Source organism: Marmota flaviventris, chromosome 17 (genome assembly GCF_047511675.1).
Source record: "Marmota flaviventris isolate mMarFla1 chromosome 17, mMarFla1.hap1, whole genome shotgun sequence".
NCBI lineage: Eukaryota > Metazoa > Chordata > Mammalia > Rodentia > Sciuridae > Marmota > Marmota flaviventris.
In genome coordinates, this window is record NC_092514.1 from 63485980 (window position 1) to 63498909 (window position 12930).

The 12930-nt window shown below is 33.2% G+C and overlaps 1 protein-coding gene across 4 annotated transcripts in view; it reads left to right on the forward strand.

The window, feature by feature from the left end:
• Positions 1–12930, forward strand: part of Tanc2 (tetratricopeptide repeat, ankyrin repeat and coiled-coil containing 2) — a 444589-nt gene that overhangs the window by 277397 nt on the left and 154262 nt on the right. For all 4 annotated transcript variants that reach the window (XM_071603168.1, XM_071603166.1, XM_027946338.2 and 1 more), the window contains exon 8: positions 3860–3985. In XM_071603168.1, the coding sequence (XP_071459269.1) occupies positions 3860–3985 (126 nt within the window). The remainder of the gene's footprint in view (positions 1–3859; positions 3986–12930) is intronic.

Sequence of the window (12930 nt, forward strand, 5' to 3'; positions counted from 1 at the left end):
ATACAGATTGCAGAATCACATCAGTTACACATCCATTGATTTACATGTTGCCATACTAGTGTCTGTTGTATTCTGCTGCCTTTCCTATCCTCTACTATCCCCCCTCCCCTCCCCTCCCCTCCCCTCTTCTCTCTCTACCCTCTCTACTCTCATTCATTTCTCCCCCTTGTATTTCTAAAATTCACTCAAACTCACCTAATTATCTCTTATACTTATATCTGGTAAGCATCCACTAAATGTTACAGTATTAATTTAATCTAATAGAATTGTCTCCCAAAATTGCACTACAGTTTCACAGTAAGAATGGCACTATGCCATAGAAATATATGTGTCCTTATAGAGCTGTCATTGGTCTAGATGTATAGGATGATGATGTTCAAGGAATTGTTGCTATAGCTACCTCCTTCAGAATTACCCTACAAAAATTAATTTGTTGTTCATTGATTGTTTAAATGTAGCTGATACATAAAGTTTATGTATAATACGAGATTCAATTATAAACAAGTATATATTGAGCATGCATTATATTGCCAGACACTGTTCAAAGTGCTTAAGTATCATTAAGTAACAAAACAAAGATTCCCACAATTGTGCAGCTTTGCATTTTCCTTGGAGGAATTAAAATAACATAAGTAATTTATATAGTATAATAGATAATGATATATGCTGTGGACAAAGGTAAAGTAAGATCAGCAATGCCTGAAGGAAGGTATTGTGAACATCATTAAGCTAAGCATATTATTGCAGTGATGTCTATTACATAGAAAATAAGAAATAAGAAAATAAAGCAATGAGAATGAGGCCAGGCAGATTACTAAATCTAGGTAGTAGTCTAGAATTCATTTCTATAGTGAGCATTGTGTGCAGGACACTCTGATTTACTTTGAAGGGTGAAGTTGATCAAAGATGAATTAAATGTTGACTCTTGCCCTCAAGACCTATTGCAATTAATGAGGAAAGACAGATATGTAAACAAAACTAAATAGTAGTTCTAAACAGCAATATACATATGGTTGCTGAAAGGAAAAAGCAATTAATTTGTCTGGGAGATGAACCAGGAAAGCAGAGAAAGGTTTAGCCCAAGCAAAGTTTTTACAAAGGGTAAAATAAGATTGATAAAATATAACAAAGAACTTTTCTGAGAAAATACTTGAAAATAGAGAAGATTCAGATGATTGTGAGGAAGAGGTTAATGTAATCCCATTTGTCTCTTTTTGCTTTTGTTTCCATTGCTTTTGGGTTCTTTTTTTTTTTTTTAAATTCCTTATACATTCTCCAATTTTTTTCCTAGTAAGCATCTAATTTCATTCTTTTGCATATAGATATTTGCCTTTCCCAGACCATTTACTAAAGAGACCATCCTTTCCCCTTTGTGAGTTTTCAGCCCTTTTATTGAAGATCAGATGGCAACCGATATATAGTTTCATTTCTGGGCTTTCTATTCTATTCCACTGGTATGTGTGTCTTTTTATGCCAACACCATGTTGTGTTGATTACTGCAGCTTTGTATAGTATATTTTATGTCAGCTGGTATAATGCTTCCTGCTTTGTTCCTTTTGCTCAAGATTACTTTGGCTATTCAGGATCTTTTGTGTTGCCATACAAATTTTAGCATCTTCTTTTTTCTGATTCTCTGAAGTACATCATTGGCATTTTGATAGAGATTTCATTGACTAGAGATTATTTTGGGTGGTATTGACTTTTAATATTATTGATTCTTCCAACCATGAGCACAGGATATTTTTCCATTTTGTGTGTACATATTGCCTTTAATTTCTTTCATCAGTATTTTTATTATTTCCATTGTAGAGCTGTTTCGTCTTCCTGGTTAAATGTATTCCTAGGATTTTATTGATTGATTGATTTTTGTGGCTATTGTAAATGGGATTGCTTTATTTCTTTTTTAGATAATTCACTATTGGTATATGGAAACATAACTGATTTTTAACATTGATAATGTATCCTGCAACTTTGCAGAATTTGCTTATTTGCTAATGTTTTTAAGTAGAATCTTGGAGGGATTTTTTTGTATAAAAGATCATGTCATCTATAAACAGCAAGAGTTTAACTTTTTCATTTCAAATTTGGATGCCCTTTAATTATTTTCCTTGCCTGATTGCTGTGGCTAGGACTTCCAGTAATACATTGGATAAAAGTGGTAGAAGTGGGTATCCTTATCTAGTTCTAGCTTTTAAGATTTTATTTGAATATTAAAATGTGAATAGAAGAGTCTCATTAACCTTCTTTCAAATAAATTACTCTTCAGTTTATCAGCTTAAAAAGTATCCTATAAGTCTTTATTTTCTTATTAAAAATAAATAAATAAAACATTTTAGGCTTTGGGGCCAGGGGAGGTGGTGTTATTTTTATTTTAGTGCTTGGAACTCAGCACAACATAAAAAAATAAATGTCATGCTATCCATTTGCAACTATTAAAAAAAGTTAAAACAACAAACCATGGGGAGCCAGGCACAGTGATGCACACCTGTAATCCCAGTGGCTTAGGAGACTGAGGCAGGAGGATCAAAGCCAGCCTCAGCAACTTAACAAAGCCTTTAGCAACTTACTGAGTCTATCTCAAAATAAAACAGTCTGGGGATGTGGCTCAGTGGTTAAGAGGCCTTGTTCTGATACGGTCCTGACATTTTTCACTAACAGTTTTGTTATATTTATTGAGTGAATAAATGAATGAGAAAGTTAATGAATTAATGTCATCTCCCAAGGTCAGTCACCATTAACAACTTATTTGTGAGTGTATGGATATAACTTTACTTACTGTCATCAAGCTTGTTTCCTTACATTGAGAGAATTCTAGGCTGTTTCCTTTTCGGGCTCATTTATAATCAGCTATAGGTAAAATAATATATGTCATAGGTGGTAAAAGTGGATTATAAAATCTACAAAGCAAAGCACCATGTCATTTTCTATAACTCTCAACATATGATGCAGTTTCTTACTTATAAAAGTACTCTCTAGGAATTTGATGGCAAAACATTTGAGGGCAGCAACCATAAAAAGATAAGCCATCAATAATGAGAAGATGGTATCTAATATTTTCAAGGAAAAAAACACAGATACTCAAGAATTTATTGAAATTTGAGACATTCATGTAAAGTGAATTTTTCATTTCACTGTTAATTTTCAGGAGAAACATGTTTACTATTTCAATAACAACGAAACTTCCCTTTTGATGCAGCTTTCATGATTAGGCAGGCATTCAGAAGCACAATGACATTTCAAGTTCTTGGACTGGCATTTTATTTATTTTTCACTTTAAATCAAATAGTTTTTACCATATACAACTTAATAAAATGAGATTTTTATGTTTATCTAGTTTGTTTGTTTCTGTTTGCTATTTGAATAAGAAATATTATATTATATTCCTCTATTTAAGGTTATAGAACTTCTTAGCAAATACAGACTTGTGATGTTCTGTCTTAAAGCTGCAATCAAAATGAAAGAACAAGTTTAAAAAAATGTAGTTAGCTTTTTAATGGCATAAAATGTGTGCATATTATATATTAAACATATGTAGTTTGGGTTTGGTTTGGTACGGTACTGGGGATTGAACCCAGGGACACTAAACCACTGAGCCACATCTCCATTCCCTTATTTATATTTTATTTAGAGACAGGGTCTTGCTGAGTTTCTCGGGGCCTTGCTAAGTTGCTCAGACTAGCTTTGAACTTGTAATCCTCCTGCCTCAGTCTCCCAGTTGCTGGGTGTGTGCCACTGAGGCTGGCTCCACACATGGTCATTTGTGTTGGAGTGAATTTACAAATTAAGATTATAAGTTTTGCAAGATATAGAGTAGGTAAAGGAATTTTCATATTTTAACTTAATTTTTCTTTCTTGTCAGCCACCAGCTCTGCCCACTTGGAGGACCTTGCATACTTGGATGAGCAAAGACATACACCTTTGAGAACTTCTCTTCGAATGCCAAGACAGAGTATGGGTGGTGCACGCACACAGCAGGATTTAAGAGGTTAGAACCATGGAAGGGCTTTAGGGATACCTGGTAACAAATGAAAGTGGGCAAAAGCCCAAAAGTTCCATTTTTTCCCCATATCCAAACTTACTTAAGCCTCCCTTAAATAATTAATATTTCAATTATTATTTAATATTCATAATTCAATATTTATTAAATTTTATTATTTAGTAATTAGATCATAGAGATTTTAGCATATGACTAATTAATTCTATAAATAGATTGGTGATTACAAATATTTCTATAATAAGAATAATCACTGAAAGCAACAAGTCCTTGAAATTCTGAAAGAAAACAAATGTTAAAGACTGGAGGAAATAACTTTTTGAAGATGGAGGATTTCAGATTAACTGTTGACCAACTTCAGCCCTAATCATATTGTTCGACTACATTGAACTTTGTACTTAGAATTATGTATTTAGAATTGAGAGAATTTTTTTCATTTTCATTCTAATGGCCATTCCTTGTAACATGCAATACTTTATTTTCTTGGAGTTTCCAGCAGTACCTCTAATTCTTTCCTAGCAACAACTTATCCTTTCCCACTTAGGCACCTGAATTTTTGTGTATTTGTTGTTTTTTGTTTTGTATATTAGAGATTGAACCTAGGAGCACTTAACCTCTGAGCCACATCCCCAGCCTGATTTTTATTTTGTATTTTGAGACAGGGTCTTTCTGAGTTGCTCAGGGCCTCACTAAGTTGCTGAGGCTGGCTTTGAACTCATAATCCTCCTGCTTCAAATCTCCCAAGCTGCTGAGATTACAGGCATGTACCACTGTGCCCAGCCTATTTCTTTTATCTTCTTTGTGGCCATGCTACATTCTTCTACAAGCAGGAACCTGATCTTTTCAGATTTTCATTTTGTTATAATAATGGTCTGGTTAAAGCGTGTATTATTGGTATCTGTGCCTCTTGTTTACTCAGAATGTACCAAACTGCCTCTGATAGTTTTAGCAGGTCTATTTTCCTCTAATAAATAGTGATCCATAATTTTACTGTATCAAGCATATTTTTTATCTTATATATTTTTTCATCTTTCCTTTGCTTTCCCTCTTCTCCTTTGTCCTATATCCTGCCCTAAGCAGGGCAGGATGCTTAACTCCCACAGGAAGAAATTTATACATGGCTGCTGTCCATTTTGCTAACAGTTTTTCAGTGATGGTTAAGGAAATAGTGTAAAATAATTGATTGTATGGCTACAGTTACCACACTTCCATCAAAATAGTTGATGGCCTTAGTCATAGTTTCAGTTCCTAAACCTTTTTGTCCATCCTGATTGCTGCTTGGTATAGGCAGTTGTGTGTTTCCAGTCCAGAAAATGGAATTATGTCAAATACTACTTTAGATTATATCCAAAACCTGAATAAATTTACCAAATAATTTATTTGTGCAAAGACCACAGTGCACTACACCATAATAAAGAAAATTAGACAGAACTACTGATTCATTCAGACATTCAAATTTATTTGAAAATCTGCCACATTGTCATCCCCTTGCATTTCACTACTGAAAAAATACTGATGTTATTAATATTATTTTTCATTTTTAAAAAATTATTGCATCATGGGTGTTATACTACATGGAAAACAAAATCAACCGATTTCAGTTGTGTTATTTTGGGAATTCTTCATTTTGAGTTATACTGATACTTGATAGCACATTTCTGCTTCTAGTATCTAAAGGTTTAATAAATTTTTGACAGACACGTTTTAACTTGATATTTGCACACAGATATCAGTTGTATCTAAAATATAACAAGATCTTTTCCATTATATTGCACTTCAGCCAGAACATTTAGTCAAACAACAAAACTACGTCCAAAAATTTTTTTCAAACATACTTACTTCTTTAGGAAGTTCTCCATCTGAGTAATGTATTTATAATAATACTAATTTCATAACCCTTACAGGAAGTGTCTTGGCTTACTTTTTATGTTAACACTTATGCTGAAGTTTGTCCAGTGATGAAAGTGCTATAATATTTGTGTTTCAGTTCCTTGGTGTTATCTTTATTTTTCAAGAGCTTCTCTCTCTCTCTCTCTCTCTCTCTCTCTCTCTCTGTGTGTGTGTGTGTGTGTGTGTGTAAGTTATAGATGGACACAATACCTTTATTTTATTTGTTTATCTTTCTAATGTGTTGCTCAGGATCAAACCCAGTGCTTCACAAATGCTAGGCAAGTGCTCTACCACTGAGCCATAACCACAGCCCCAAGAGCTTTTCTCTTAACAGTCTAAATGGTTAGAACATGCCATTCTAGTCGGTGCATTGATCCATTGATCCATTTAGGAATACTGACGTCTTCTAAGTTAACATATTCTAATTCAGAACTTAGAGGCCCTGGAGAATAATCTTCTCTTAGAAGGTAATATGTTATCTTAGTCACTGTTTACAAATGAATTGTATGACTTATTATGACTTAAAGCACATTAAGAAGAAAAGAAAACAAACTTGAAAAGAAAAACTTCCCTTAGGTTTCTGTAGTCCTCCTTGGCAGCCTTTATAACTTGTGATTATTATAGCCAAATATTGCACTTTATTGTAAGAAAATATTTAGATTGTTTCCCTGGAATAATTTTTTAAAACATGTTACATCATACTTTATAATTTTCAAGTAAAAGAACATATAAGTTGCAGCCATATTTCGGTTTTACATCCTTTTATTCTAATTATTATCAGAGTAGAACTATCTTATTCCCCAAAAGTAAAAAAATAATATGAGCTTTTTAAAATATGCATGAAAGTGTATATTTCCACATTACAGGTATCTTTCTACATTTTAAAGTATTACTCAGGTTCTCTGAAATAGTATTTTAGTCACAATTCCAATATTAAATGATTCTGGATCTTTAGAAATTATATTTGATATTCTTGTACACTGTGGTATATCCAGAGGTAACTAAGTTTATTGACTGATTCCAAATATAAAAACTGTCTGAAATAATGTCTGCCAGAGAAAAGTCTTAAGAGCATTTTGAGATGGCAGGCATTTATTGGAGTTTCATATAGATAGAGTTTTGCACTATTCTGTTTAGAGCAGTGTTTCTCAAACTTTTTGGTCCCAGGACCCCTTTACACTCTTAAAATATTGTGGATGACCCTAAAAAGCTTCTTATTTATATGGATGAAATTGGTATTTACCATATCATAAATTAAAACTAATATACAAAATATTAGTTTTTAACTGTTATATATAATAATGTATTTTTAAATAATACAGATTTTTTAAATATCCATATATTTATTTTTTATAAACAGCAATAGATGTATTCATTGCATGTTAATATCATGTAAGCTATGGAAAATTCCACTGTACATTTGTGAGAGAATAACAGTAGAAAAAGAAAAATAGTCTCTTATAAAAATAATTTTGACTTTGAGGACCACGAGAACATGTCCTGAGAACCCCCAAGGATAACCATTTCACACTTTAAAAATCAATAGTTTATAGAGTATGCCATTGTAGTTGAAGATAAGTTTTGCCTCAAGGACCATACAGTCTGTTTACAGAAATGGAAAAAAAAAGTTGTTGGAAGTTGCTCATGAACATAGCTAAAAAAAAAAAGAGCATAGGCACAGTTTAATAACTGCCTTAAATAACTGAATTGTTTAATCTGAATTTTGACTTCTGATGTAGAAATTGTTGGAGATTTGGATCTTTTACTAGGGTGTCAATATCTGCTTCATTAGTAAAAAAATCAGATTTTTTTAAACTTTTCAAGGCAGCTGTTTTGAACAACTGTTCTACTGAAATTGATACTTCCAGAAACCTAACCCAACAGTGGGGAGAAGGTCACATAAGTGCACTGTTCAGGATCACTTTGCAGCAAGTTAGCAAATTTCTAGCTGTCAGCCATCCAAAAGCTTGAGCTGTAATGCTAAAATAGTGCCTTTTCTAGTCCAAAAGTCTAATATTTTTGATGGGTATAACATTGAATTAATTTAACTTTATTAAAAATTTTAATTCAGGCTGGGATTGTAGTTCAGTGATAGAGTTCTTGCCTACCATGTGTGAGGCATTAGGTTCAATTCTCAGCACCATATATAAATAAGTAAAATAAAGGACCATTGACAATTAAAACAAAAAAAATATATAAAAAAATTAACTCAAGGCTTTAAAATTATTTTGGAATTCTACCTTTTAATTTAATCACCATTATGTTAGTATGAAGTTGTGCTTAGAAGTTATCTACCTGAAACCTCTTAACTTTGTTTGACCATCTTAATGAAATCTCTTAATCCACAGAAAAAGAAACTATATTTGCTACTTATTGAAAAGAATGAAGAGCTAATTGGATTTTATGAATAAGTGTAATAACTTGTGTAAAGGGAACCAGTAGGAGTTTTAAAAGTATACAAAGCAAGTGCTAGCATGATGACTTCATATAGTAGTTACTTGTGGAAAATTAATAACAAATTATTAATAAGCCCCTAACCTGCCTGGTGTTAAATTATAATCACACACCTCTGCTCAAAGACATTACGCATTACTAATTAAAATTTCATTTTTCAATATACATTGGTTTTCTTACGACTTACTAAATCCCATTATGTAAAGGTCATTCAGAGACTGTGATTGGTTAATTGTGGCTTTAATGGAGGATGGAGGGCATATGTGTAGATGATAGTCTGATTCACTGGCAAAATTGATGTGAAATTGTCCCTGACACAGTTAACTTGGCTTTGTCAAAGTAATGAGTTTAATTTTTATCAAATAAAATCAATGCCTCACACTGTTTATAAGTCCATTACTTTTCTGAAACAATGAATCCTTTATGAAGCTGACTAAGAAGCATGTCACAAAGCTAAATGCTCTTGAATTAGCCCACTGAGTCACACACCCCTGAGGTTGCTTAGTCATCTTATTGCCTGGCTGAGTCTCACATTTACAAGGGACTATTTCCATCAATCTTTTTTATCTCATTGTTCATTATTTTATTTTTACAAGATTAAATTTTCTTCTTAGGTAAATTCAAAATCCAGAGATAAGGCCACATGCATGAAACTACCTATATAAAAATGTTAGATGGGCAGATTATAAGCTTTATGAGGGTTTTCCCTTCACCCCTATCCAGCTCTTTTGCAAAGACCCCCAAAAGTTGAAAATGCAATACTTATCCCAAGTACCACCAAAAAATAAAAATTTAAAAGTAAAACCAAAAACAAAGGAAAATACAAAAGTTAAACTAAATGTTTTTGAATGTCTGTTAGAAACTAGTCTGTACTTTTTTGAGTAGTCTGATTATAGTTTTTTAAAACAAGTCACTACTTCTTAAAGTAGCTCCAAATACACACAAATCTGGTTATTATGTAAACCAGTTTTATTTGGTAAATTACACTTTAGAGTTGGAAAGCACAGACAGTAGCTACTATACAAGAAGTTCCCCCACAAGAACTGAACGAGAGAAATAACCTCTGAGAAAAGAAGAATCTATATAAGTCACTTAATCTTCTAAGTGGCACATAATGACCTCTTGCATTAAAGAAAACCTGTGGCATAACATGAAAGAAATTCTGACATCTAACTCTATGTGATATAAATCACTGAAAATTTTTTTGCTTTCTTTTTAAAATTTATTTATTTGGTGTAATTTGTTATACATGACAACAAAATGCATTTCAATTCATAGTACACATATAGAGCACAATTTTTCATGTCTCTGGTTGTACACAAAGTAGAGTCACACTATTTGTGTCTTCACACATGTACTTGGGGTAATGATGTCCATCTCATTCCATCATCTTTTCTACCCCCCAGCCCCCTCCCTACCCCTCCCTTCCCTTTGCCCTGTCTAAAATTCCTCCATTCCTCCCATGCTCCCCCAGCATCCACATTATGAATCAGCATCCTCATATCAGAGATAACATTCTGCATTTGTTTTTTGGGGATTGGCTTACTTCACTTAGCTAATATTTTCCAACTCCATCCATTTACCTGCAAATGGCATAATTTTATTGTCTTTTAATGCTGAGTAATATTCCATTGTGTATATATACTGCAGTTTCTTTATTCATTCAGCTACTGAAGGGCATTTAGTTTGGTTCCACAATTTAGCTATTGTGAATTGTGCTGCTGTAAACATTGATGTGGCTGAATTACTATCATATGGTGGTATAAACCAAGGAGTGGGATAGCTGGGTCAAATGGTGGTTCCATTCCAAGTTTCCCAAGGAATCTCCATACTGCTTTCCATATTAGTTGCACCAATTTGCAATCCCACCAGCAATGTATGAGTGTGCCTTTCTCCCCACATCCTCACCAACACTTATTGTTGTTTGTATTCTTAATAGCTGCCATTCTGACTGGAGTGAGATGAAATCTTAGAGTAGTTTTGATTTGCATTTCTCTAATTGCTAGAGATGTTGAATATTTTTTCATATGTTTATTAATTGAGTGTATGTCATCTTCTGAGAAGTATCTGTTCAGGTCCTTGGCCCATGTATTGATTGGGTTATATGGTTTTTTTGGTGTTAAGATTTTTGAGTTCTTTATATATCCTAGAGCTTATTGCTGTATCTAATGTGCATGTGGTAAAAATTTGCTCCCATTCTGTAGGCTCTCTATTCACCTCACTGTTTCTTTTACTGAGAAGAAGCTTTCTAGTTTGAATCCATCCCATTTATTGATTCTTAATTTTATTACTTGTGCTATAAGAGTCTTATTAAGGAAGTTAGGGCCTAATCCAACATGATGGAGATTTGGGCCTACTTTTTCTTATATTAGGCGCAGGATCTCTGGTTTAATTCCTAGGTCTTTTATCCTCTTGAGTTGAGTTTTGTGCATGGTGAGAGATAGGTGCTTAATTTAATTTTGTTGTATATGGAGTTCTAATTTTCCCAGCACCATTTGTTGAAGAGCCTATCCTTTCTCCAATATAGGTTTTTGGCACCTTTGTCTAATATGAGATAACAGTATGTATGTGGGTTTGTTTCTGTGTTCTCTATTCTGTACCACTGGCCTACCAGTCTATTTTGGTGCCAATACCATGCAGTTTTTGTTACTATTGCTCTGTAGTATAGTTTAAGATCTGGTATAGTGATGCCACCTCCTTCACTCCTTTTTTTTTTTTTTTTTTTTTCTTTTTTTTGGTGCTGGGGATTGAACCCAGGGCCCTGTGCATGCAAGGCAAGCACTCTACCAGCTGAGCTATATCCCCAGCCCTTGCTTTACTCTTCTTCCTAAGGATTGCTTTAGCTGTTCTGGGTCTCTTATTTTTACAGATGAATTTCATGACTGCTTTTTCTATTTCTATGAGGATTGTCTATTGGGATTTTGACTGGAATTGCATTATGTGTGTATAGTGCTTTTGGTAGTATGGTCATTTTGACAATATTAATTCTGCCTATTTAAGAACAGAAGATGTTTCCATCTTCTAAGGTATTCTTTAGTTTCTTTAGCATTCTGTAACTTTCATTATAGAGGTTTTTTAATCCTCTTTCATTAAGTTGATTCCCAGGTGTTTTGTATTGTTTCGTATTTTCTTGAGACTATTGTAAATGAAGTAGTTTTCCTAGTTTCTCCTTCTCATGATATGTCACTGATGTACAGAAATGCCTTTGATTTATTGGTGTTGATTTTATATTCTGCTACTTTACTGAATTCATTTATTAGTTCTAGAAGTTTTCTGATGGAATTTTTTGTATCTTCTAGGTATAGAATCATATGGTTGGCAAATATCGATAATTTAAGTTCTTCTTGTCAGTATCCCTTTAATTTCTTTCATCTGTCTAATTGCTCTGGCTAGTTTCAAAAACTGTGTTAAATAGAAGGAGTGAAAGAGGGCATCCCTGACCTGTTCCAGTTTTTAGAGGGAATGCTTTCAGTTTTTCTTCATTTGGAAAGATGTTGGCCTGGGGCTTAGCATAGATAGCTTTTACAATGTTGAGATATGTTCCTGTTATCCCTAGTTTTTCATGTTCAAAACACATGAAAGGGTACTATATTTTGTTGAATGCTTTTTCTGCATCTATTGAAATGATCATTTGATTCTTATCTTTAAGTCTATTGATGTGATGAATTATATTTATTGATTTCCGTATGTTGAAACAACCTTGCATCGCTGGGACGAACCCCACTTGATTGTTGTGCCCAACTTGGTTGTTATGTGTTTGTTTTCGATTTGCCAGAATTTTATTAAGAATTCTTGCATCTATGTTCATTAGCAATATTGGTCTGAAGTTTTCTTTCTTTGAGGTGTCTTTGTCTGGATTTGGAATTAAGGTGATATTAGCTTCATAGAATGAATTTGGTAGTGTTCCCTCTTTTTCATTTCATGAAATAATTTGAGGAGTATTGGTGTTAGTTCTTCTTTGAAGGTCTTGTAGAACTCAGCTGTGTATCCATCAAGTCCTGGTTGGTAAGCTTCTGATGACGTCTTCTATTTCATTGCTTGAAACTGATCTGTTTAACTTGTGTATATCATGCTGATTCAGTTTGGGAAAATCATATGACTCTAGAAATTTGTGTCTTCGATATTTTCTATTTTATTGGAGTACAAATTTTCCAAATAATTTCTAATTATCTTCTGTATTTCTGTAGCATCCTTTGCAATATTTCCTTATTTTTATCATGGATGTTAGTAAATTGAGTTTTCTCTCTCCTTCTCTTTGTTAGCATAGCTAAGGGTTTATTAATTTTATTTATATTTTCAAAGAACCAACTTCTTGCTTTGTCAATTTTTTCAGTTGTTCCTTCTGTTTCAATTTCATTGATTTCAGCTTTATTTTATTATTTCCTGTCTTCTACTGCTTTGGGTGTTGATTTGTTCTTCTTTTTCTTGGGCTTTGAGATGTAATGTTAGGTCATTTATTTGTTGACTTTTTCTTCTTTTAAGGAATGAATGCCATGGAATGAACTTTTCTCTTAGTACTGCCTTCATAGTGTCCCAGAGATTTTGATACGTTGTATCAGTGTCCTCATTTACCTCTAAGAATTTTTTAATCT